Source organism: Anolis carolinensis, chromosome 3 (assembly GCF_035594765.1).
Source record: "Anolis carolinensis isolate JA03-04 chromosome 3, rAnoCar3.1.pri, whole genome shotgun sequence".
Lineage (NCBI taxonomy): Eukaryota > Metazoa > Chordata > Lepidosauria > Squamata > Dactyloidae > Anolis > Anolis carolinensis.
The window spans coordinates 63,095,088-63,122,784 of NC_085843.1; the positions used below are offsets into that span (position 1 = coordinate 63,095,088).

At 39.9% G+C, this 27,697-nt stretch overlaps 1 protein-coding gene across 3 annotated transcripts in view; it reads left to right on the forward strand.

Moving 5' to 3' along the window:
* Positions 1 to 17,781, forward strand: part of robo1 (roundabout guidance receptor 1) — a 922,568-nt gene extending 904,787 nt beyond the window's left edge. For all 3 annotated transcript variants that reach the window (XM_062974986.1, XM_062974987.1, XM_062974988.1), the window contains 3 exons: positions 11,910 to 12,200; positions 15,027 to 15,226; positions 16,142 to 17,781. In XM_062974986.1, coding sequence (XP_062831056.1) covers positions 11,910 to 12,200; positions 15,027 to 15,226; positions 16,142 to 16,156 — 506 coding nt within the window. In that variant the 3' untranslated portion in view covers positions 16,157 to 17,781. The remainder of the gene's footprint in view (positions 1 to 11,909; positions 12,201 to 15,026; positions 15,227 to 16,141) is intronic.
* The last annotated feature ends 9,916 nt before the right edge of the window (positions 17,782 to 27,697 follow it).

Sequence of the window (27,697 nt, forward strand, 5' to 3'; positions counted from 1 at the left end):
TGTGCCGGCTAGAATACCAAAGGAGAAATCTTGTCAAGAGCTCTGCATCGTTATTTGGGGGTTTTTTTTTCTATAATAGAAATGAATGACAGTGAGCTGTATTTGATGGCAATATTGTGTTAGAAGTATTTGTATATATACAAAGCTAGATGGCATAGCACTAAAATTACAACTTCTCCGACAGACCTCATCAATATGTTCTGTATCCTCTAGCATGGGCTTATTGTAGCACATTTTACGCAGGTATTTTCTTAAATCTTCTGCACAGAGCACAGAAATGTATTCAATAATATTTCTAATATTAAGATAAATTGGCAATTCTGATTTTTCTGGATACAGAATCCTTTGAAAGATATACCCACCTCATTTTTAAAGGATAAATATGCATATGAATGATGCATGTATAGAGTAGGCTATGAAGCCATGCATGGTAATTTTATCCTGTAAGAACAAAAGATTGATGCAGAAATGCTTGAAATGGCTAACCTGTTCTTGTTAGCAAGGAGCTTCTTTTGGCTAATGACCTAATATAGCTCATTTATTTTGCTTTTGTTCTTTTTCAATGATGCCGTCAATATTCTGGAAAATGGCATATTCTACTAGTCTGTTACACATTTGAATCTTTTTTTAATATAAAAATGTCTTTACTAGGGGAACTAATTAGTCCAGACCACCTTTGAAACCTGGACTTCATGGTTCAGAATGAAATTGAAGATTATACGAAACTATGAACCTGACATTTCAAGCAGAGTGTAACCTCATCCAGAACAGGTTGGATCTCTGTATCCTGGTCTAATCAAGAATGTTTTGTCTGGATTACGTTTCAAAATAGATTCCTTGGAATCAGAGATGCAAGACAGCATCGTGTTATCACTGAACCTCAAATCTTTGTTTTTTCTTCGTGTACTCTGTGAATGCACAGTAGTGGAGAGACTGTGCCTGCGCGGGATCCAACAGAAACTCTTCCAAGCTAAAACTTTTGAATTCTGGCGGTAACCCTGCCCCTCTCCCTGGAGGGCATAAAAGGCCACCTTCGGTGCCCACTCTCCAGTTCCTATTTTCCACCACAAAAGCTCACATCGAACTCTTCGTTTCTCTCTATGTCGACTATGCGCTTTAAGTGCTGCACTTAATGTGCCACTAAGATTCCTGATTCTGATGGCCACGCCAAGTGCCCTATCTGTCTTGGCAAAAGTCACGTCGTCGGTTCCTGTCGGATCTGCCTGGCATTTACGGCCCAAGCAAGGAGAAACAGAGCTGCCAGACTCAGAGCGGCTCTTTATGAGAAATCCCTTGCTCCTGAATCCACCGCCTCGGCCTCGACCTTGATGGCTGCAAGACCTGGAAAGGCCTCATCCATTTCCTCGAAGGCCTCCGAGACCTCGAAGGCCTCGAAGACTGCCAAACCGGCGAAACCTCCTTGTACAGTGACCACGGCCACTGTCTCGACCCGGTCGGGTAAGGTCGGTCCTTCCTCGACGTGTAGCTCTCTTGCCTCAACGGTGTAGACCCATTCTCACCTGGCTTCACCACCATTGACGTCTGCGATGAAAATTGCTTTTAAGAGGGCCCAGGAGGAATCTTGCCGAGCCCAATGCGACTCGGCAGCAGTTTGTCCTATTCTGCCAACACCGGAGAAATCCATGAGGGCCCCATCTAAACAGCCCCCATCGAAGAAGCGCATGACCCAGCGCTCATCCTCCTCTGCTTCTTCCTGGAGAGATGTCCCCTCTTCTTCGGCCGCATCGTCAAGGAGATTGTCTCCAATTCAACCGGTGCAACACTCGGTCCCCGCCTCGTCTCTCGTATGAGGGTGAGACTCAAGTATCACCTGACTGCTCGACCCATACGGTGGTCAGAGCCCCTCAGCCTCAGCCTATGATCCAGCACCGGCAAGCCCGCCAGGAGCTTTTTCCTTCCCCTCAGACTCCCAAAATGGGGATGGCCAGCCCTGGACTTGTTTGCCCCCCCCCCCAGCAATGCTCAATTCCCCCGGTTCGGGGCGAGGCTGCCTCCGAGATCAGCCCCCAGTTGTCTAGGGGACATCTTTCTTCTGGACTGGTCCATCGAGCCCCTCTACCTGTTTCCTCCATTTCCGCTGATTCCGAAGGTACTGGAGAGACTTCGTCTAACCTCGGCGATGGCGATCCTCATAGCCCCTGCCTGGCCACGCCAGTCGTGGTACCTGGCTCTTCTACAGCTGTCGTCTGAGACCTTCCACCCACTCCCACCACTTCCGGACCTTCTCACCTCTCAGGACAGGCAAGTTCTCCACCCGGACATTCCGTCCTTACATTTGACAGCCTGGAGGATTCTTCCCTGAGCTCCTTCCACCCGGACCTCCAGACAATCCTCCGCACAGCTCACAAGCCAGCAACCTCTAGGGCCTATGCCTACAAAATTGCCAAGTTCCGTGCCTTCCTTCGACTCTGTGGCATCGAGGCCCTCTCCACCTCGGTCCCGCTGGTCCTGGACTTCCTTCTTACTCTAGCAGAGTGGAAGCTCTCTCTAGCCTCAATAAAGTCTTACCTAGCAGCTCTCTCCTGGTACTTCCAGCACCAGGGACAATTGTCTCTGTTTTCAGATCACCTTGTGAAAACCTTTCTGAGGGGCTACAACAACCTCTGCCTCCCAGTGCATCCTCCAATGCCTGGCTGGAGTCTCGAGCTCGTCTTGTCCTAGCTGACGTCTCCTCCTTTCGAGCCAATGGCTTCTTCTGACCTCCATCTCCTCTCCTGGAAGGCTGCATTCCTGGTTGCAGTCACCTCAGCCCGGAGACCATTGGAGCTGGCGGCCCTTTGAGTCGATGAACCCTACCTCCAGTTTCATCACAACCGTGCCGTGCTCTGCCTGGACATCACGTTCCTTCCCAAGGTGGTGTCCGCATTCCACCTCAACCAGGACATTGTGCTCCCAGCTTTCTTCCCCAACCCATCATCTCCGCTTGAGCGAAAGCTACACCTTCTCGACATCAGGAGGGCCCTCCTTTTTTACAAGGAAAGAACTAAGGCTATGCGGAAAACCCCTAGACTCTTTGTCGCGTACGACTTGGACAAACTGAGCAACCCAATTTCTCCCCAGAGGTGGTCCCACTGGATCGCTCGGGCCATAGAACTTGCCTACGAACTAGCTAAGTGCCCTCCCCCAGCTTCGGTCCAACTAAGGTTGACAAGGGGCCTCTCTGCTTCCACTGCTTTCTTTAGAAGTATCCCTCTTGACCCCATTTGTTGAGCGGCAATTTGGTCTACTCCCTCGACATTTGTCTCCCACTATAGGATGGATTCTAGAAACCTTAGAGACTCTGCCTTTGCCAGGTCGATATTATCATCCTGCCTGTCATGAGATGCCCTTCGAACCCGTCCCCGGGTCTTGTTCCCTCGGTTGCAAAAAAAGACTACCACACTTATGGCTCATGGTTCGCACTTCTTTATTTTGAGTTACCGTGTTGTACCGCCCTCCCCGGTCAGGGACGGCTACCTTGAAATGCCTTTTGCACTGTAATGTTACTTACAGTGTTTACATTACTTACCTCTTATGTTGTGTCTCTCTCCTCGGTACTGTGGAGATACTGTTACTTTTCATCATCCCTAGTGGAGTTGTTTGGGTATATTGCCTTTTTCCCTCACAGATACCAGGTGGCCATGGTATCGAGGGCCTTTTTCTACTCTCTTTTTTATATGTTCCTATATGCACTAGGTCGTTCCTTCGACCCCTTGTTTGCATTTTTTTTACCGTTTGCGCTCAATAAAATTACGGTTTTGGACATTCAACTCGCTGTCGGGTTTGCTCTGTCCCACCATCCAGCACCTAAGCTTGCTAGTCTCCACTAGTGTGCATTCACAGAGTACACGAGAAAAAAAAGACACGTTGCTTACCTGTAACCATGTTTCTTCAAGTGTACTCTGTGAATTCACAATCCTGCCCTTCCTTCCCCAGAGGCAAACCTCTCCCTTTCTCGTTACCTTTTGCGGCATAGGAACTGGAGAGTGGGCACCGAAGGCGGCCTTTTATGCCCTCCGGGAAAGGGGGCGGGGTTACCGCCAGAATTCAAAAGTTTTAGCTTGGAAGAGTTTCCGTTGGAGCCCGCACAGGCACAGTCTCTCCACTAGTGTGAATTCACAGAGTACACTCGAAGAAACATGGTTACAGGTAAGCAACCTGTCTTTATCCTGTCCCACTGGTTCCATCTTTATATTAAATTTCCATAGGGCACACCACCATTTAAATTTTTTAGTAGGGAACTGTAGTGAATTTCATAACCAAGATGTTTGAAAATCTTTTTAATGTGTCATTTCAAAATTTCATATATTTGTAGAGTCCTTTAATGTGCCACCTCACCTTCATTTGCTACCATAAGAATATTCATTCTTTCCTTCTCCATCAAGAATTAAGTGTTTATGGTCCATGTCCTTCCAAAGGCAAAGAAAAATCAGTCTGAACTCTACAGCAGTGTGTTTTTACAGCTAAAACAACAGTTCTACTTTTCCCTAACTTTAAAGAAATAAAAGAATTTCCTAACTTGAAGCAGACTACTTGCACTATTCCCTTGGCTTTTAATGGAAAGGAGAGGTTCAGCAAGGTTGATTTCCCCTGGTGCATTTATTTCTCACAGAAACTCTGAACACTCTACAAAAGAGAGCAATATGAAAGGAAGGCATGTGAATGCACGAAGTTGTCTAAAGTCAAATAAGACAAATGGCACATCTAGATTAATACACTCCATTGTCATATGTAGTGGATCCCAAAAGCATGAATAGCATGTGCTCTATAACTGAAGGGCCACCTTCAACATCACTACAGCTACATTATCTTTAGCTTCTAATTTAGCACCAGATTTTTTTGAGTCAGACTGGAATACCTGTCTGCTACAGATCTCAGTGGAAAAACTTTAACTCAATAGTAGAGGTTATGCTTTCTATAGAAGTTGCAGCTTCTTCTCCTGGGATATCCAGAGGAGATGGTCTCAAATGCTAGTGAGTCAATTGCCAGTCAGTGCAGGCTATACTAAGGGAAATGGACCAAGCTGCAGTGTACTTCAACTTCTCATGTACCATTCAGATATTTGGTGTTAGGTATAGACAGTATGCTATGTTCAAAAGCAATTGCTTCAGTTCTAGGAAGATTTCAGACTACTTCTACTACTACTACTACTACTACTAATTATTATTATTATTATTATTATTATTATTATTATTATTATTATTATTCATAATAGTCCATCCCCTCTACAAGTAACTACCTTCTTCTCAATTTTGTCCTGTCCTATATATATGTTGTGAGCTGCCCCGAATCCCCTCGTGAGGAAGGATGGGATAAAAATAAAGTTTTATTATTTATTTGAATTTAAAAGGTGAGTCAGTGGTCTGCCCACATCTCTGCACTCATCCTCTCCCCATTCTTTAATCTGTTTTGGGATAAGGGGAAGACTTTTTACACCTCTTGTGTAGAAATAAAAAGTCTACCTTTTAAGAAGCCACAAACCATGCTGAGCTCTTAGATGTTTCCAGACATCTAGGTTTTAAATCATGACTTCAGGGACTCATATGGAAGTCAGTCATTAAAGAAATACGCTGTCTGGAGTTGGCAGCTTTCCCCTCCCACTAGCATAATGACAATTATTTTGTTTTCTTTCTCTTGACACCACTGCAAAACTCTGGCAATATTGAACATAGCAGATCGTAGACCTACTGTAATATGCTAACAGCCTGGTTTTATATTGATTTGGATTAATTTATAGATATATGCCATTTTCGTCCATTGGATTGTTTGGATGGCATTTTTTTCTGTAACTGAATATTAAGTACTGAAATGAAAATACTGTTACTAAACTGATAATCTTGAAATATGTTTAAACCTGTAGCAACTGGGCTGCCATCAGCATTAAGGTAGAATGGTTATAATAATACTTTGTTGAGTCTTGAATGCACTTGTTTTTAGAAGTTCAAACAGAATATGACCTCTGTATGACTTTACATATAAAATTATGTGTATGCAAATTATATATATATGTTTTACAATGCTTAGTAAACAACTATCTTTGTCTAACATTGAACTGAGTAAGTATTTTGATGAGACAATTTTAATTTCCTTTCACTGAACTGAGCAAGCTCTCATATTTGATATAGCTTAAATAACTACTTGCAATTTCTTCTTCTAATTTCAAAGTAGCTGAGTGAATTGATTCCCCTTCTCCTCAAATTATTTTTTCATGGTTCCTATATCTTTTCATTTAGAGCACTGCTGAAAATTACAATTACTTTTTAAAAAGCCCATATGGAAAATTTTCCCTTTAGGACATGTTATAAAAATGGCATTCGTTAATTGTTTTTCTTTAAGCAGACAACAATGCAGCAATATGCAGACACATATAAATGAAATAGTTGAGAACAGCTGACCTTTCCTAGTTACCTCCGAGTTCCTGAGTCCCGTATATTGGTTTGATGTCACTATGTGATTTATTTTTTATTTCTCACCATGGAGGCTTCTGTTTCCTTTTTTAATAACTAAGTGTGCCAGTTTACAGCAGACAAGGCAGATTGATTCTGGATTTCTCTGTGATTTGAGCTGTTAAATAAATACTGTTGGGGTGAAATAGCGTTGACCTCTGAAAAGTTTCCTTTTTGATTTGAAGGATTCCTCTCAGCAAGGAATGATGTGCTGTAATGAAACTTTCTCTACTTTCTCTGCAGGTTGCAAGAAAGATTTCTATAAGGAGCATATCACTTTGAAGTAGTCTTTAGTGGTGTATACTAAATTGCATTTTTTTTAAAATGTTTTGATTCTGAGACACCACTGTCCCTTGATAACACCATTGGCAGTTAAAAACCCCCCAAAACAAATCTAATACTATAATACTGTGATATATTTTAGAATTAAGAAACAAAAAATTCAGGTCCACAAAAATGATTCACCCTGGATCAGAATAATCTAGACCGGGAGTTCTCAAACTGTGCTCCGGGGAGCCCTTGGGGCTCCATGGGTGATAGTGAGAGGCTCCACAGTGGCATGCTGTTCTCTTCTTCCTCCTCTTTTCTCCTCCTGAGAAATGCAGAGAAACTGAAGTTTTGAGGTGCCAGAAACAACAACGGGGGGTTGGGCTGGATGGCTTCTGGGATTTCTGCTGGTGCTGCTGCTGCTGCTGCTACTACTACTACTACTACTACTACTACAAAGACTGGATGACCATCTGTTGGGGTGCTTTGATTGTGCTTTTCCTGCATGGCAGAAGGGTGTTGAACTGGATTGCCCAGGGGTTTTCCACTGAAAAATTGTTATGTTGCTTAAAATGGTTCTTCCTTTTAAATATTGTATTCTTTCTTTCTTTCTTTCTGTCTTTCTTTCTTTCTTTCCTTTTTTTTTTTTTGCATTGTGTGAATTAGTTCACACAAATACTATCCATCCATCTGACACTGGTCCAGCCCTGATATATATACATTACATATTATATAGACATTTTTTGTGGCTCCACAAGACACTTTTGCTTCAAAAAGGGCTGCGTGGCTGAAAAAGTTTGAGAACCCCTTTGGCTGTTCTCACTGCACCCCTGTGTGATTTGGCCCCCTGATTCTGGAACTGCCTCCCCAGGGAGATTAGGTTAGCTCCCTCTCTATCCTCCTTCAGGAAACAACTAAAGACTTGGATGTTTCGGTTGGCCTTTGGTGAGACAGTCATTAGATAATCAGCCCCAGATGGTATTATAATTCTATCCTGTATTTTATTAGGTCCTTATCATCTATGCACTTTAATCCATTTTATTCTTGCATTTCTGCTTCAGTTTCTCCACCTACGTAGATGATAGAACTGTGCCTGGCAGTTTACTGATATTAACTGTTATAATATTCTCGTTTTACATTGTATTACTGTTTTTATCTTTTTGTACTGTGAATTGTGTTTATGTTGTTGTTTATTTTGTTCAGTTATGTTGTTCGGGCATGTAAGCCACCCCGAGTCCCCATGGGGAGACGGTGGCAGGGTATAAATAAATTATTATTATTATTATTATTATTATTATTATTGTTGGGGAAAATGACATCATTGAACCAATGGTATGCACCTACAGGATAATGTGCACTTATTCCCTTCTTAAAAAGAAATGCTCAATCTCAGTCAAGTGCAGGAGCGCCATACAACTTGAGGCACTTGCAGGCCCGGCCCAACATGGCACGCTGGCCACGCCCCCGCGTTGGGCGCCACCTTCCCAGGGGCGCTATTGAACCCCTGGGAGGCGGGGCCACACCTGGCGGAGGTGGGGCCATGTGACGTGGAGGCGTGGCCAGCTCTGGCCCCGCCTCCTGCGGGGCGTGCCATGGCGCAGCCAGGCCAGGGCGCACCCCGCGGGAGGCGGGACCGGCCACGCCTCCCATGGCGCACGCCCGCTGCAGCGGGAGTACTTTCAGGCTGCGGCCTGGAAGAAATCCTGCTGCAGCTTGGCTGCGCCAGGGCGCACCCCGCGGGAGGCAGGACCAGCCACGCCTCCCACGGCGCGCGCCCGCTGCAGCAGGAGTCCTTTCAGGCTGCGGCCTGGAAGAACTCCTGCCGCAGCTTGGCTGCACCAGGGCGCGCCCCGCAGGAGGCGGGGCCACGTTTGGCCCCGCCTCCCGTGCCGCGCACCCTGGCCCCGCCTCCCACGCCGCCCGCGCTGTGGGAGGCGTGGCTGCCCACGTTGGAGGCGGGGTTAGGGTGCGGGGGGCGGGGCCAGTCCTGGCCACGCCTCCTGCGGCGCAGGGGAGGGGGCGCAAAAATTTTTTTGCGTACCCCTTCGAATTTCCTCGGGCCGGTCCTGGGCACTTGTCAGTTACCTTTCTCTAATAAGTTGACTCTTCCGTGGTCAGTTTATATTTAACATTCTTCAAAATGGTGAAAGACCAGCATTTGAGAGATAAAGGTATTCCATAGAAGAGAATTCTGAATGATATCTTCATTAAGCAATATCATTTAATTGCAATGTAGAATCGAGGTTGTTCAGTTGCATTTTTGCCTGTAGAACATAAAGTCTCTTATCCATAGTAATAGAAGTAGCAATCAACCTTATAAGATTTAACCTTAGCCTTCAATGTGAGAACTGTTTTCAGTAAATGCCTATGTTGTTGCCCTAATTTACCCTAAGGCAATAGGACCTAACACAATCAAATATAAATGATAGAGCTCCTGAACCTTTAATACTTGCATAAAAGGGGGGCAATTTGTAATGTGAATAAAACACAGATTTGGAACAGGGCCACAATTATATGAAGGTGAGAAAAGTTTCATGTTGGCATTATCTTCCCTTCATGAGTACTTAACGTAAACCCAGCAAAGAGCAAGCCTAGAAATACAACAGCTGAATCATGGAACCTGCCACTGCAACTAACAGCTTTCTAGATGGAGTTGTTTCCACTCCATCTAGAAATTGTAAAACTACAGATGTAGTTTTACACTTTCAGTAGAACACATGTGGCTTTATGAATGTGTTAGCAGGAAAAGAAGAAAGGCATGGAATTAGTATAACGAAAAATTCAGCAACATTTTGAGATATAGAAGACAAAAGCAAATTTATATTTCTGAGTGTTTGGGAAGTGCTTGCCCAAGATATATTGGCATTGCACTACATCCCGGTAACAGAAAGCTAACCTAATTTTCTCTGTGTTGTCAAAGGCTTTCATGGCTGGGATAACAGGGTTGTTGTATGTTTTCCGGGCTGTATGGCCATGTTCCAGAAGTATTTTCTCCTGATGTTTCACCCACATCTATGGCAGGCATCCTCAGAGGCAAATGTCAGGAGAGAATACTTCTGGAACATGGCCATACAGCCTGGAAAACATACAACAACCCTAATTTCCTCTCATCAACTATGAAAAAAATGGAACAGTAAAACAGGCAATCTTTCCCTTGCAGCAAAATCCTAGTCACTGCTGCTGTGGAAAGTTACCATAACCTGCCCATTTTATATATCTTGATGCATGAACCATGTTCTTTTAATATGAATCACTACAATTGTGCCCACTCTTTTCCCATTGTTCATGTTGGCTGAAAGGAAATACCTGGTAGATCCATTAAATGGAAGCACAGCTGCTCTGAGATTTGGGAGTATTCTCATTTATTTTTTTGAAAATATGTTTATTGCAAATTACAGGAGCAGGGATTTTACATTTTTGCTCTTCCTCATTGTGCAATAGATGTGTTTGGGATAACATACAGTACAAGTACATGAGTACTACTTACGCCTCTTGCAGACTAATTTTCCTCAGCTTGCTCCCTTGATGTATTCCTGTCATCAACATGCATCCAGTGCTCTTGATGCAAAGCAGGCTTCGGTCTTACTTCCCTGTAGTGAGCTTTTGAAATCTTTCTTACTTCTATGGTAGCTTGTGCTGTTGTGTATGAAGGATGAGATATTATTAAACAATAAGAAGCTCCTAGTTCTGGAAGGCAATGTTTTCACATTTGGGTGGCATGCCTTCTTAAAGATATTAATTCTTAATGACAGACCAGAAAAATAGCTTGCGGAGTACATACATGTATAAAATAATAATTTGAATTATTTTTATTTGAGTATAAAATAATAATTTGAAAAAAATATTATTAATGTTGTTGTCATATATTAAAAGAATCAAGTGCTCTGTTTTCCATTTCCTGGAACCTTTTCAGAGGTGTTTTCCCTGCATGTGAATTTTTCTTAATATGTTGTTGAAGGCTTTCATGGCTGGAATCACAGAATTGTTGTGTGTTTTCTGGGCTGTATGGCCATGTTCCAGAAGCATTATCTCCTGACATTTCACCCACATCTATGGCAGCATCCTCAGAGGTTTTGAGGTATATTGGAAAAAAACTAAGCAAGGAAGGTTTATGTATCGGTGGAAGGTCCAGGGTGGGAGAAGGAACTCTTGTCTGTTAGAGGCCAGTGTGAATGTTTTAATTAATCACCTTGATTGGCATTAATGCCTTGCCAGATTCATGTCCTGGCTTCTTCCTGCCTGGGGGAATCTTTCATTCAGAGGTGTTAGCTGCCCCTGATTGATTCATGTCTGGAATTCCTCTGTTTTCAGAGTGTTGTTCCTTATTTACTGTTCTGATTTTAGAGTTTTTGAATATTGGTAGCCAGATTTTATTAATGTTCATGGTTTACTCCTTTCTGTTGAAATTGTCCACATGCTTGAGGATTTCAATGGCTTCTCTGTGTAGTCTGACATGATATTTGTTAGTGTGTTTCAGAAGCATTCTCTCCTGACGCTTTGCCCATATTTATGGCAGGCATCGTCAGAGGTAAAGAAAGAAATGTTTTGTAAAGAAAGAAATGTGGCTGATGATAGCCCCTTTTTCCATGTTCCAACTACAGTGTACCACTAGCTTTCCCATTTTCTTATCCTTTTTGCCATTTTTAGATTGCAAGCCTGAGGATAGTGAACTGTTAAATGAATTATTTGTAAGCCATAGTGGGAAACATTTTGACTGAAGGGCAGGGTAAATAATTAAATCCAAAGGACCTTAAATAACAGTAAACATGGATTTAAGCTCTTCCTCTAAGATTTTTCTGTATATTGTAACACTAAGAGAAGCTTGAATGGTAGATAGATAGGATGGCACCATCTCTGCTACAATACCACTGGCTGAATTCCCTCTCAAAGAAAGTTACATACCTTTTTTCTTACATTTTAGAGGAAGTTGTTAAAAAGGTTATTTGTTCCACATGATTTCGTACATTGTGGCTTTACTTATAAGATTCCTTGTTGTTATTAATTATTTATTTCTGAATTGTTAAGGTGTTTAGTTTATAAAAAGAAATACAAAGATGTTTAAAAGCTTTATAGTTATAATTATAGCTTACCTTAAGTTTTAGTCCAAGAGGAAAATCATACAAGTATAAATGAATAAAATAATAGAAATGGTACAGTTGCTGGATGACATTTTTATTCTTTTTCACCCCCCTGCAGATCTTCCACCTCCACCAGTGCCACCTCCGGCTGTAAAATCTCCCACTGCCCAGTCCAAATCTCAGCTAGAGGGACGGCCTGTCATGTTGCCAAAGTTGTCTTCTGTAGAACCAAGAACAGAAAGAAAAGGAGCAGGCTATAAGGGCAAAGAAGGAGTTGAAGGCCGTTCTGAGATGCGGACAAGTTCAGGTGAACGCCGAGAATCACAGGAACAGCAAAGTGATAGCAAACTCAGAGGAAACAAAGCACTGAGGCGAGATGGCACACCAGCAAAAACTCATCTTCTCCAAGGTGATTTTGTATGCTAGTCATGTGTTAATTAAAGTTTTTTCCCCTTGTATTTATTAATAAAATTGTGAAAGTGTAGTCACCAAATCGCATTCCCCACTGACATATAAGCTAGGATAGCTGCTTTGTCTTATTATATGCATGCAATCTTACCTGATGAAATTTAATTATGTCATAGTACAAAACAAACAGAGCACTAAACTCTTCAATAAGTAGGAAATATAAGGAAGAAAATCTTAAGCAAATGAAATACAATTTTAAGGTATCCAATCACTCCTCTATATCCATAGAAAACTGGAGAAGTTACTTTAACACAAAAAGGACCTCTTTCTTTGCTTTATGGTACTTTTATGTTTTTAAAAAGTGAATTTGCATGTTTTCTTCACATTCCTAATGACAAAGAAGGCAGTCAAAGAAAGCAAAGTATTTAATTTTTAATAAAAATATTGCGAGTATAATAAAAGGGCATTACTATCTTGACAGACTACAAATGTTAAGCTAGATCATATAAAAAAATGCATTAATAGACCAAATCACACTCAACTGATTTTTTTCTTTATGAGAACTAGTAAAGTCTGATAGCAGAATTGTGTATGAATGTATCTATATGTGCTCTTATGAAACCTATCAACAAAAAAGCAAGACAGCTTTTGGTAATTACTAACTTGAACTTATGTGCACATGCACAAAGAGAGAAACTGGGTAGCAAATTCATTAAACTGGAACAAAAGCAGGAGGTCATTGTGAATGGCCATGGGTCAGTATAAGCAGAAGTCATTAGCAAGATCCTCTGAGGTGCTGCAGTTGTTCCTTTATTAATGGTGTAAAGCAGGTGATAAGCTTGCTGGTAAAATCGAAAACACTTAATATCCAAGTAATTTATCACCCCTAGAAAACCTTAAAATGTGAAGTCTGGGTATCCATTAATGTCTCACAGAATTAGAGATCTACAAACAAAATTAAGATACTGCATAAAACCAATTTTACAAATGGCTAAACTTTATTGAAAGTATTATTATTGATAGAAAATATAATCATAGCATTAGAATATACTATCAAGGCCATCCTGTCCAGTCAAAGTACTCCCAAGAGATGACAATGTCAAAACATGATAGAACTTAGATTCTAAAGTTAATGTTTTGGCTTTTTAAGTATTAAATTGCATTGTGGCAGAGCATATACTTTGCTTACAGAAGGCAGGACCAATAAAAATTAGAGAACTGCTGCCTTTCAGTATTGTGAATTATACTGAGGGAGAACATCTAATGTCCTGACTCAGTGTCAGGCCCTTATCTACCAGTTCCAGTGCAAACCACTAGAGCAGAATTTCTCAAACTGTGCTGCTCCAAGTGTTTTGGACAATTCTTTACAGGTGGTAAGCTGGCTGAGATTTCTGGGAGCTGAAATCCAAAACACGTGGAAGTGCACAATCTGAGAAACACTGCACTAGAGTATATAGTGGATCTGGGTTTTAAGTCAACATATTAAGTTGGGTGTGCAAAATCTTTACATCATGTAACCTATTTCCTTATTCCAAACCTACCATTTTCCACCAAAATCCACACATTGCACCAGCACGATGTCTCACATTACATCAGCTTTATACTTCCTCAGCCAGGAAATCATGAATTTCAGTTGCAACCACTCAATAAGCAGAAGGAAGCAGGACTATTCTCAGTGGATGTACTTTCTCTGCCAGTAACAAGAGTATGAGGAAAGGAGGGAAGTCAGTTGTGTATGCACAATGAATGTATTACAACATTCAAGTATGTATTTGGATAAAAGTTTTAAAGTGGATGGCCATATTCTTTAGCAGATCACAGAGGTATGTTAGTAGAGGTAGAATATGTATTTGCCTTCCCTGTCCCAGGCATGCATATACACACTGTCTCTCTCTAGTTCCCTCCCAAGATATAGAAACCTACACACACAAATCATGTGAACCTTTCTCTGTCAGTGCTGGGAGGCAATGTTCAAGTCTCTTTCACCCCTCAAACTTTGTTTTTTAAATTAATTATTTATTAAAATATTTGTATCACACTCTTTATTACAAGATCTAGGAATGGGGTACAAATAGAATCAATTTCTAAAACATTTCTGATTTATTTAAGTGCATTAAACCCATACTGAACAAGCTAACAAGGTTAAATCAGTTTAAAACGATATACACATATAATAGGGAGAAGCGATCTTGGCTGCATTTCTTGAGATTAAATCCTCCCCCCCCCCTTGCCCAATCTTGTTGACATTCTGATCAAGAACACCCTTTCAGCCTGAAGAATGACTGGGCAGCCTGTTTGCTGCTGCCCAACTACATGGACAGATTACATAGAACAATGAAGCAGAAGATTGCCCATTTATATGTTATAGAGAAGACATGGGCCAGCATTCTGTATGTCACGATATATTGTAATAGTTCTACATGCGAAACTAACAAACAAATGGACATTCAACTCTCCCCAGACTTATCTTCCTCCTCCGTGGCTATTCCATGGCTATTCCATGGCTGTGGAAAATGTGAAAAGTGTCAGAGAAACATCTGGCTATGTTCCTGTAGTGAGATGCAAAATGATTGCATCATCCACTAAGATCTGCTTGAGTCTTCTCAAATATCAACAAAATCATATTAAGGCCTCAGGCAGACATCTAACTACATTTGCCACTATCATTGTGCTAACCAAAGTATGCCTGCTACTGATAATGAGCTCTTCTCAACAGTTGAAGTCTGTTTCCCATTTGGCAAACTCCAAGATTATGATTAACTAGTAAATACTAAAGCAGAACAGAAGACAATGACATATATTCATAGACATCTCATTTTCTTTATAGAGGACATTCTTCCATATTGTAGACCTACCTTTCCAACATCAAACAATACTAGAGATCCCAGTTCCTCAAGCTCAATGTCATCCAGAGGATCAGGAAGTAGACAAAGGGCTGAACAAACAAATCTAGGTCGAAGGAATGTTGCGGAAATGCAGGTATTTGGAACTTACGAGCGAAGAGAGGATGATGAAGAAGAATTACAGGTAATGTGAGTTTCAGTAACCATTAATAGTGAAAATTATGAATGTTTGTCTGTCTCTCAAGCCTCGATTTCTTTATCTTTTAGCTCATTAGTCTAGAGTTTTAAGAATTTTGGCTTCATTATTTTGCAAATACAGTATATTGCCATTTCATATTCTGTTAAATAAAAGAGTAGCTCAGAATTTAGATCTTTTGCATTTCTTTGTATTACTTTGTTACTATTTGTTAGAAAATATAAAGGTGAAAATATGAATTAACATGCTAAATGTGTTTTATCAGTAATGTATTCAGGATATAGTCAGCCCACTGTATGTCAAGCACTAGGCAAATATGCAGGTTTCCCCTGCTGTGGCATTCCACCATTTCACAGATCCTCAGATTTTATAAAAGGGGTGCCACTTTACTACAGCACTTGAACATTCATAGATTTTGGTATGCATTTATATGGGGGCCCCAAGCAAATATTGAGGGCCCATTGTATTATCATTTAAATATTAGATATTAGAACTATCAAAGTCAAAACCATATTGATTAGCCATATTTATGATAAAAAGATTGCACTTTATATATAATACTCTCACTGTTATGAGAGATTTCAATGTGTCTTTAAATATTATTTAACCCATATCCTGTAGTATGATCAAAAGTTGTTTTAGTATATATATTGTCAATAGAACACACATAAACATTTTGAGTAAGCAATACAATGTTAATAATTAACATTCAATTAACTACATAAAAGAGCATATAGGGTATACAAAAAAAACTACAGAAAAATTTTCCTGCATCCCAAACTCTCATCTACACTCTGCTGCTACTACAATAAAGACAACAAAAATGGAGTAAATGTGCATTTCAACTTGCCCGATCATAATTATAAAACATTAATTTCTACCTCAAACTATTGTGTTTTACAGGAAACGGAAAGCTGAAGATGTACTGTAACAAATTTTTGAAATATAATCCGAAAAATATCACTTAAGATGCCTCAAGTCTGATGATATTTGATGCCAGAAATAATGTTCAGTGCAATCAGAGTGTACAATTTCTCATCTTTTTAATGGTATCAGAATGCTAGTCCTTTATTTTATGTTTAGACCCAAATCATAATGAACATCCCTTGTTTTGTACTTAGTTGAAATACAGCACATTGTCTCTGTCCATGAGAGCAATTCCACTGCTCTTTGTGGTGCTATAATTGCTGCTGCTCCTGCCTTTGGACAGAAGTTGGAGCCGTACTTTGCTCCCTTTGGGGGCAACACATTATAATACAAGTATATCAGCAAACCCGTTCATAATCCTGTGTATAGACTATCATTGATTGGACAATTTCAAGTTGCAAAGAATGGTATCTATGCAGATGTTTATTTTGCTTTATTTTGTTTTAATTTTTACGATGCCGTTTAGACTGCACTTGGTGCAAACGGCCTTGTGCTTCCTTCCAGCAGTCAGACCCCTCTGCAGCAAAAATGGAGTTTGAGTTTTGGTAGCTCAAACTAAAGGCATATTCCTTTTCCAAGACCCCACAGTATTTTAGTTTTTTCTAGATTGTAATCCATTTACTCCTGGAGGTACATTCTTTTCTGCAAATGTTCTTTAGGACAGGAAAAAAAGTGTGTCAGTGGGAACCTGGCAAATATGGCGCGAGTTATATCTATGCTCAAAGCAGTTGTTGGACTTGACCAGTGCAAATGAAAAAGCGAATCATGAAAAAATTGACATTCTTGGCAAAGAACGTCATCATCATTGTGACTGGCCCAGATCTCAGACCTCTACTTTATAGTGTCAATTCACCTTAAAGAAGAAGTGCCACTTAAAGAAGTTACGTTTTGATCTTAGATTTTGGGGGAGGGAGGGTTGTTTTTTGATTTTTAATGCACTGTTTATCTTTTTTGGTTTTAAAAGCACAATCACTAAACTTTATTTGTAAAACATTGTAACTATTAACCGTTTTTGTCTTACTGTAAGATGTTAAGCTTTTGTTTGTTTTTTTTTCACATTTTATTAATGCTCTATGTTTGTATTGGGAATATTTGAATGCTGACAGATGGCAAAGGTAGCAAATCTAGAAAGGGCCATAAACAGAACACTTTTCCCATTTCCTAAGCTTTTAATTCTCACGTTTCCTGTGGCCTATCTCAGCATTGGATTTCCACTGAAACTGAAATAGAGCCATTAGTCCCTTTTGAAATTCCAGAATGGTGTCCTCTGCCTGTAGATTTTTTATTATCTTTTTTGTAATGATCTCATTTCTTTGTCATCAGTGCTAATGGAAAATTGTGTGTTTGTTTATGGACCATTATCAGGCCTAGCTTCAGTGCGGGAGGGGGGAAAGTGTTTTGGTATTTACTAAGGCCTAAAGAAATTCATTTAGCTAACTTTTAAGAAAGGGTTACAATAGGGTGTGCAGTTCTGAGGGAAAAGCCCATGTGATTAATGTTTTTCATTATGTTCATGTAAGAAACCTCATATTTTAGCCATAATTTTGCATACCAAGGATTCAATAATCATAAAGTAATTTTTGTCACATTATTTATTAAAAACATTCTGAAATACATCATCCTTTGTCCAATTTCTTGTCCAGTTTCTTGTATTACCTACCAACCTTATTCACAGAGATTCTCATTGCAGCAGTATGAACAACCACCACACTCAAACAAGGGGATTTATTGTCTGATTTAAAATACAAGGAACATATATGTTTTGTTAAAATTCAAAGGATTGTTAAGATCTGGAGCTATCCTTTTTTTAACAATAAAAACATACTGATTTTAGGGCATTATCAGAGCTACAAAGGCTGGGACTCCTTGATTCAGGGCCTCGTCAGTATTGACCAGCATGTTTTACAACAATGCTTCCATTTACAAAAGAAGATTTTGGCTTCATAGGCTAAAATGGGTGAACAGGTGGGTGGGGATAATAATATAATAATGATAATACTTTATTTCAGTGATTCTCAACCTGGGATCCCCAGATGTTTTTCACCTACAACTCCCAGAAATCCCAGCCAGTTTACCATCTCTTAGGATTTCTGGGAGTTGTAGGCCAAAAACCTAACTGGGGACCCCAGGTTGAGAACCACTGCTTTATTTCTAGACCGCCCTCTGTCCCCAAAGGTTTACAGACACAAAAGAAAAAGGCAAACATTCAGTGCCTCAAATGAGTACAAACACATCAAAATAATACAAGATTATGCACAGTAACAGCAGTAAACTTACAACAAAAAATTAGGCATCAAGATGAAAATAATAAAAAACAATCCAATAAGACATAGCAAACTAAAATATGAGTAAAACCTTACAACATATACCAAAAAAACCCATTAAGGATAGGGGACAGATCCCAAAAATTTATACACCATCTTTCAAATCTGGAGAATGATCTTTGTATGCAGCCAAACGACTACTCTCAGAAACTATGGGGGTTAGAAGAGCCAAGCAGGTTAGGGAAGAGTAAGAATGATGTTCCAAGAAATATTTCAGATATCCCTCCCATGAAGAATTATCTGCAAATGGGAAAAAGTGTGAGATTTGATCTCCGACCCGAAACATTAAGGAACACATGTGTCCCTCCAACCTGTTCTTATTAAATCCAAAACCATGTACCTTTGAAGGAAAGAAGCCACATAACTGGTTCTCTTGGAGTGCACATTGCTTTGTTTTTCCGATTTCGGTGCTGACTAAAAGCATCAATCAGGTGTGCAAACCCATGTCTCTCTGGTAAGCAAGAAGTAGTGCAAGTCTTTTCCCCCACCAAATGGAGCAAGCAACAGCTGCTGCTCCACCCTCTATTTGGGGACAGTGTCCAAACCCCACAATGTAATGCAATGGTTGCTATCATTTGTGTGGCCATCTCACATCCTATTTTCTCAGTTTCACCTTTTTATGCATTGGAAATAGTGTCATTGAAAAAGCAAACATATTTTATTTGGTTGTTTGTGACTCCTCCATCCGCACAGAGGCATAGACGCTGACTCCTGCAGGGGTGGCTGGTCCACCAGATTATCAGGAACCTTATTTTTAAAAATGAAAGCCCCCGGTGGCACAGTGGGTTAAACCCTTGTGCTGGCAGGACTGATGACTTGAAGGTTGGGTTGCTGACCTAAAGATGGCCAGTTCGAATCCAACCCTCGGAGAGCGCGGATAAGCTCACTCTATCAGCTCCAGCTCCATGTGGGGACATGTGAGAAGCCTCCCACAAGGATGGTAAAAATATCAAAACATCTGGGCATCCCTTGGGCAATATCCTTGCAGACTGCCAATTCTCTCACACCAGAAGCAATTTGCAGTTTCTCAAGTTGCTCCTGGCATGAAAAAAATCTTTTAAAAGACACACCAGTCCTTTCATTAGTCAAAAAGAGAAAGGACAAACTTTCTATAGTTCTCTTCTTCTTTTCCTTGTGGGAGGAGGAGCTATTCCATGAAAACAAGTATTGTCATGGCTCAGGCAAAGGGAATTTTTTGCATAATACCTTGAGCATACAGCATAAATTCATCACATTTTAATATGTATATCACAATTTTAATATCCTATAGCTTATTAAAACCAACAAATAAAGTGTTAGAATCCATTTTGCATTTGCAATCTTTTAAAAATGCTTCTCCTCTAGAAAATTCACACATGCCCAAGCATAAAATACAGCTGCTCTAGCATTGCTAACATAACCAATTGTTCATTGATGGGGAAATCAGAGCTGCTAAATCTCTTTTCAAAGCCAGGGAAAGTTTAATTGGTCTCTGGACGTACATGAAATACTAATAGCATAAAAAAGTTAGGGAATCTGTTGTTTTTATAGATAATAACTTTCATGAATGCAGATGTTTAAAACGATGTAGTTATGTGTTTTGACATACTGTAATCCCTGAAAATAAAATAAGGCTCAAGTAATTACAAACTAGTCATATAAAATAGTGCAATTGTTTAAGTTGCTTTAAATAGCTAGGAAAAAATAGAAGAATAGTCATAATAATTGTCACAATAAAATGAAAACAAATAGTCGTCTGGGTATTACATGTTGCATAGACATACAGTTCTGTTTAAAGAAACTCCATGGAATGAACAGTTATTGTTTTTTCTAGAAAAGACATACTACAGTAATTTGATCTTCTCTTTCTAATTTATTTTTTCAATAATTTAAATATTTCTATAGGTTTAAAATGTTTTGCTGTCTTTTAGCTCCCTTGAGCAATATTTTCTAGTAAAAAAATATTATAGGATTTTTTCAAGGGAAAAAGATAAAATTTGAGATTACAAAATAAAATCATATAATAAGGTATACATGCTTAAATTACAACTGGGCACAAAATCCAGATATTATTTTAATGCTTTTACATTCTTTTAAATTATTGTTCTATTCACAGGCCTGATTAGTTTGGTAATTTTACAGAAAGCACTGTGCTAATGAAGTGTTAAAAAAGTAAAGTCGGTTTCTGCTATTTTAAATTACAATTTCTACACTTTTTATGGTCATCATTTCATATATCCTTTAGAACAAGTGTAGGATTTTACTTCATTTCTACAGATTTCTGCTACTGTCTTGTGCCACAACCCTTTCATGGGACATTGACTAAAATGACCAAAGGCAGAAACATGCTAAGTGCCAAGACAATTTTTAATTTGTATTTTTCTAGCTGTCTCTCTTATACCGCTAGCTACTGCATCTGCCTTACCAAACAGAAAACAAAACGTCTGCACAATGGGATCACCATATCCAGATACAGTATGAAAATCTTACCTTTGCTCCCAACTGGTTTTGGTGGGAGTAAAGATCAGAAATTTCATCTAAACAACACTACAAATGTGAAATGTTTAATTTCTTCCTTTCAAAATATCCAAGACAAAAACAAAATAGCCAATACATTGCCACTGTTGAACATATTTCTGACAAATTGCAGATCTAGAGCTAACATCATGGGATATCCTTGACAAGATTTGTTCAGAGGAGTCTTACCATTGCGTTCCTCTGAAACAGAGAGTGTGACATGGCCAGGACCACCAAGGTGAGTTTCTATGGCAGAATGTGGATTCACCCTCTGGATCCAGAGTCATACCCTGGATTAGACAAACAAAACATGAGCTACAAATATCCATTTACTAGATACTTTTATATTTTTTTCTTTCTATTTAAAGTCATTATTATTATTATTATTGACACAACGACATAGTATGACACAGCAAACATGATAAATATGCTGGATTTCGTATCACAAAATCACAAGTCGAACACTTCCCAAGTGTTTAGGACTGTGATGTACTTTTGGATGATGCGTGCAGATCCCAGTAAGGTGGCCTTTTGCAGTTGACAGATCGTAATTTTGTCAATGTCTATTGTTTCCAAATGCCGGCTGAGATTTTTTGGCACGGCACCCAATGTGCCGATCACCACCGGGACCACCTGTACTGGTTTCTGCCAGAGTCTTTGCAGTTCAGTCTTGAGGTCCTGATAGCGACTGGGTTTTTCCTGTTGTTTTTCATCAATTCAACTGTCACCTGGTATGGCGACATCAATAATCCAACCCTTTTTCTTTTCCACAACTGTGATGTCTGGTGTGTTCTTGTCGTTGTTGTTGTTGTTGTTGTTGTTGTTGTTATTGATACCCTGCTTTATCTTTCCCGAAAGAGAGTCAAAGCAGCTCTCCTGAAGGAGACTCAAAGGGCAAATTCCCTCTGAATAAATTCTGTCAAGAAACCCATAGAATTAGTTTGCCTTATGGTTGTCTTTGGTAAGAATTTTTTTTCAAAAAAAGTGAGGTGTCATCCTATATTTGAACCATCATTTCAGTGCTAAAATGTGTAGTGCTCAAGTGTGGTGGAAACTCCTTCTTTGGAAGCTTTTAAACAGGGGCTGGATGCCCATATGTCGGGGGCGCTTTGATTGTGCTTTTCCTGCATGGCAGGGGGTTGGACTGGATAGCCAATGTGATCTCTTCCAAGTCTATGATTCTATGTAGTTTACAAAAATCTTCCTATTTCCAATATGAGAAACCCCCTTTGAGTTCCTTAAGTCCAGTTATAGAGCCAAGGAAGAACAACAATAATAATAATAATAATAATAATAATAATAATAATAATAATAATAATAATTCCAGCAGTATATCTTATGACAGGTATGGCCCAGGTGTTTATGGCCTTGATGGTGTTGCCTCCATTGAGCTTGCTTTTGAGAATTTTTCTGACCCTTTGTGTGTATTCTTTGCTGAACACAGTTTTCACATGTTCATGCTTGATGTTGTCCAGCTGTAATATGCCCAGATATTTATAGGCCTCTGGCTGGTGACACTTTATTGTTTGGCCATTGGGCATATTTATCCCATCATTTTCAATGATTTTTCCCTTCTTCAATGCCACTGTTGAACATTTGTCCAAACCAAACTCCATGTTGATATCAGTGCTAAAAATTCGGACAGTGTTGGTCAGAGACTGGATTTCAGTTTCCGTTTTCCCATATAGCTTCAGGTCATCCATGTACATCAGATGCGAAATTTTGTGAGAATTCTTAGATGTTTGGTAGCCGAGATTTGTTTTTTGTAAGATTGTTGACAGAGGGATCATGGCAATAATGAAAAGCAGAGGGGACAATGAGTCTCCCTGGAAAATTCCTCTTCTGATGTTGACAAGTCCATAGCTTTCATTTCCAACAAACAGTTCAGTTTTCCAGTGCTCCATCATGTTTTCAATGAAGGTGCCAACGTTTTTACTAATCCCAATGGCGTCCAGGCACTTGATGATCCAGCTGTGTGGGAGTGAGTCAAAGGCCTTTTTGTAGTCAATCCACGTCATGTGAAGATTAGCTTTTCGGCTCTTACAGTTCTCCAGAATCATTTTGTCAATCAATAACTGGTCTTTTGTGCCCCTGCTTTTCCGTTTGTTGCCTTTCTGTTCATCTGGCAAGATGTTTTTTTCTTCAAGATAGTCTTGAATTCTGTCAGCTATGATGCCATTCAGTAGTTTAAACATAGTGGGCAGACACGTTATTGGCCTGTAGTTTCCTGGTGCTGCTCCTTTTGTTGGATCCTTTTGTATCAGGTATGTTCTTCCAGTTGTTAGCCATTCACTGATACTTCCTTTCTGCAGCATCTCATTGAATTGTTGGGCCATTTTTCCATGTAAACGAATCAGATGTTTGAGTCAAAATCCATGAAGTTGATCCCTACCAGGCGATGTCCAGTTCTTGACTTTTTGCACTCGTTTGCTGATCATTTCAGTTGTTATTTCCATCTGTTCCATTTTGTTCTGTGAGAATTATCTTTCAAACTCCTTTATCCACCCAGCGTTTTTGTTGTAGTTTTTATTATTTTCCCAAAGTTCTTTCCAGAACTTCGTTGTTGCAGTTTTCTCTGGCTTTATGGTTACTGTGTCTGTTGTTTGGTTCAGGCTCTGGTAGAACCGTCTTTGGTCTGATTGAAACAGTTGATTTTGTCTGTACTGGATGATTCTGGCTTCATACCTTTCAATTTTTCTGGCATTATAAATTGGACACAGGCGGAACTGGACAATTTGGACAGAAAAACAAGAAAAATCATGACCATTCATCGTTCACTGCACCCTCGCAGTGATGTTGACCGGCTCTATCTGTCTAGAAGATCAAGGGGCAGAGGACTCTTAGAAGTCAAACAAGCAGTCAAAGAAGAAGAACATGCCCTGGCAGAATATGTAAAGCAAAGTGAAGAACCTGCTTTGATTGAAGTCAAAAATCAGAAACTCCTCAAAACACAACAGACAAAAAACCAGTACAAGAAAACTGCACTACAAACTAGAGCTGACAGTGGCACAACAAAACACTGCATGGAAAGTTCCTTGACAAAATTGAAGGAAAAGCTGATAAGGAGAAGACCTGGCTCTGGCTCACGAATGGGACCCTGAAGAAGGAGACAGAAGGCCTGATCCTTGCAGCCCAGGAGCAAGCCATCAGAACAAATGCAATTAAGGCCAAGATCAAAAAATCAGCTGATGACCCAAAATGCAGACTGTGCAAGGAAGCTGACGAAACCATTGATCATATCCTCAGCTGCTGTAAGAAAATTGCACAGACAGACTACAAACAGAGGCACAACTGTGTGGCCCAAATGATCCATTGGAACTTATGCCTCAAGTACCACCTGCCAGCAGCAAAGAACTGGTGGGATCACAAACCAGCACAGGTCGTGGAAAATGAACACGCAAAGATACTGTGGGACTTCCGAATCCAGACTGACAAAGTTCTGGAACACAACACACCAGACATCACAGTTGTGGAAAAGAACAAGGTTTGGATAATTGATGTTGCCATCCCAGGTGACAGTCGCATTGACGAAAAACAACAGGAAAAACTCAGCCGCTATCAGGACCTCAAGACTGAACTTCAAAGACTCTGGCAGAAACCAGTGCAGGTGGTCCCGGTGGTGATGGGCATACTGGGTGCCGTGCCAAAAGATCTCAGCCGGCATTTGGAAACAATAGACATTGACAAAATTACGATCTGCCAACTGCAAAAGGCCACCCTGCTGGGATCTGCACGCATCATCCAAAAATACATCACACAGTCCTAGACACTTGGGAAGTGTCCGACTTGTGATTTTGTGATACGAAATCCAGCATATCTATCTTGTTTGCTGTGTCATAATAATAATAATAATAATAATAATAATAATAATAATAATAATAATAATAATAATAATAATATAATTAGTAATTATTACTTCTCTAAAATCTAAAAACTTGGGAGAACAACAGAACTGATGGGAGCTACTGGTGGAACTCTCAAATGGCATACAATCTAGTGCTACAAGTGTTTCATAACACTTTTTCTATTTTTTTTCTATTCAAAATTACCTATCATATTTGTTTGCCTCGTCTCATTTTTCCCCATTAAAAACCTAAAATTAAACCTAAAAGTGCAATAGGGAGAATTGACTAATTTTACTAACAGTTTCAAAGGATACATTTCCAGGCATATTCTCAGAAGCCAGTGTGTATCAGCTACTAGGAAACAATTTTAAATTGCTTAGACAGACCCAAAAGCAAATGAAATTTGAAATGGCATTTTCTCCATGAGGCTAAATTTCACAGCGATGCAAACACGTGATGCAGAGAAGTGTAAGGCAGGACAGCATACACAAAGGAAGACAAAAAGGAAGCATTACATGTGAAAAAATGTTGAAGCTGCAGAGTAGAAAGATACAATCTGATAGAGCCAACATGATCTAATTACAAAATTAATCAAGCAGAGAACAAGGATCACAGTTGCTCCGGTGTTCTCTGCAGTCCCTGAGAATCGCTGGGGGTTGAATTGCCGGATGAGGCACCCTGCAAGCAGGTCTCTTCGACGCCGCATCTCCCCCGGGGGAAGAACACAAAGGAGAGCAACCAAAACACTAGTGGAGAGGGCTTTAGCTTACCAAGCCAGGCAGCAATTTAATCATACTAGGATATTAAGCACTTCACCTACTCAACAGCAGACTCTGTATAGAGCTGTGGAGCCAATTGCTTTTAATATTTTGAAGCATGACAATAAAACCATATTTATTGGATTTTTGTTCAGATCTAAGCAGTTATTTAGCAGGAGCAGTATTGTGAAATGCAATGGAATCTCTTTAGTATCGACGTTTTCCTGCTTCTGGCTTGCCATCAGTATGAAAACAGACATGTATGTACAATAACTGCTCCCTGTGGATTTAAAGCAATGAAAACCTGGATGGTCCTATCTGATTATATCAACTAAGTGGACTATGGCTGTTTGAACAAATTCAGCAATATTCTACCCTTTAAAACTTTACGGATACTGTATTTCCAAACCAGCACTCCAAATATTGTAAATACCTCTTTATTTTATGTTAAGGCTTCCTTTAAAAGGGTTTTCAGGATTGAGTTCGCAATTGCCTAAAGAAATTTGTCATAACACAAGCAATATTATAAAATAAAAGCTGTTGATAATATTTTAGATCCAGAGTAAATGCTTAGGATTCACAATATTTGTCTTTGTTCCAAAAAGGCGGGAAAGCCTACCAAATTGTTGCTGCCCTTCACCTCTAGCTTTATATTGTAGTATAATATTAAATAGAAAACATTTTCACTGTCTGTACTATGTTCCTGCAGCGGTCATTAAAATTTTGAATTAACTTTCTTGTTGAAAAGAAACCCCAGTAAGCCTATGAAAGAGACAGATTGGACCTGTGTTGAAGAATATATAAAAGAAAACTACTAAGGAAGATATGCAAGGACATATAGGTAAGAAGAGAATGGGAAACAGAAAGAAGAAGAATGGAAGTTAAATAAAACTCCCCCTACTTTCTCCTTTTCCCTATGACCCCCCACTCACATCCCACATACACTCCCCCATTTTAAACATTTATGTTTAAAATTCTTAAGAAAAATTATTGGAACAGAAAATTTTGAATTAAAAACATTATTTTGAAAACCTTGTATATAGGCACACATTAATTCTTGCCACTTGGCCAAGGCTATATGACATATTTCTCAAATGCTACTATCATTATGAAAGTCCATGAATTTTTGACTGGGAGGAGTGGAGACGCATGGTGAGTATGCATCCATTTAAAGACCCTGGTCTTCCATGCCCAGTGTATTACATAACTTTCTGTTACTCATTTTAAAAAACACAGAAAATAATCCATGGGTTTTCCACTATATCATTCTGCACACATCTCTGATTTCAGAAGTAGAGTCATGCTTGGTAAGTACTGTATATGGAAAATCTCCAGAGATCACAAGGGATTGCCAAGTACGACTGGGAGAAAATCCTGAAATCCTAGAGAACACGTGGAAATAAGAACAGGCAAAACCAAGCTAGATTGATAAGTCTGACTGAGCTTCCTCCATTCCAGTGTTTCCACCTCTGGAAAGATGTTTCCCTGCTTCTATGGAACAACTGCTACTTTTATTATCATTAGGCCAGTCTAGATGATGGATGAATTTGATAGCAAATTACTTTCTCTTTACAGCTGTTTTCACAGTGACAGGTTTCCATATGTAAGTCTGGTATTCTGGGCTCTATGGGTCGCCCCCAGGTCTTCAGAAGTCTTAAATTTGACCTACATGGGCAACTGCCACGAATGATGGACCTGCCCCAAACTTTGCATGCATAACCCCCATGATGCACTTTATGTTCTGGTGCCGTTTGGAGGAGGATGGACCACAGATGATGGGATTTGCAGTACTTTCAATTGCTTCAACTGCCACAGACCACTGAGACATCCACCAGTGACGGAACTGGACCAAATTTGGCACACAGAACCTCCATGACCTCCTTTATGTCCTGGTGCAGATTGGGAGAGGACATACCTAGAATGATGGGACTTGCAGTACCTTCACTCACTTCCTGAGACCACTGCAATTGACACGAATGACAGAATTGGACCAAACATGGCACACATGTCCCAAATGACACACTTTACATGCTGCAGCACTTTATAGAATCATAGAATCATAGAATAGTAGAGTTGGAAGAGACCTCATAGGCCATCCAGTCCAACCCC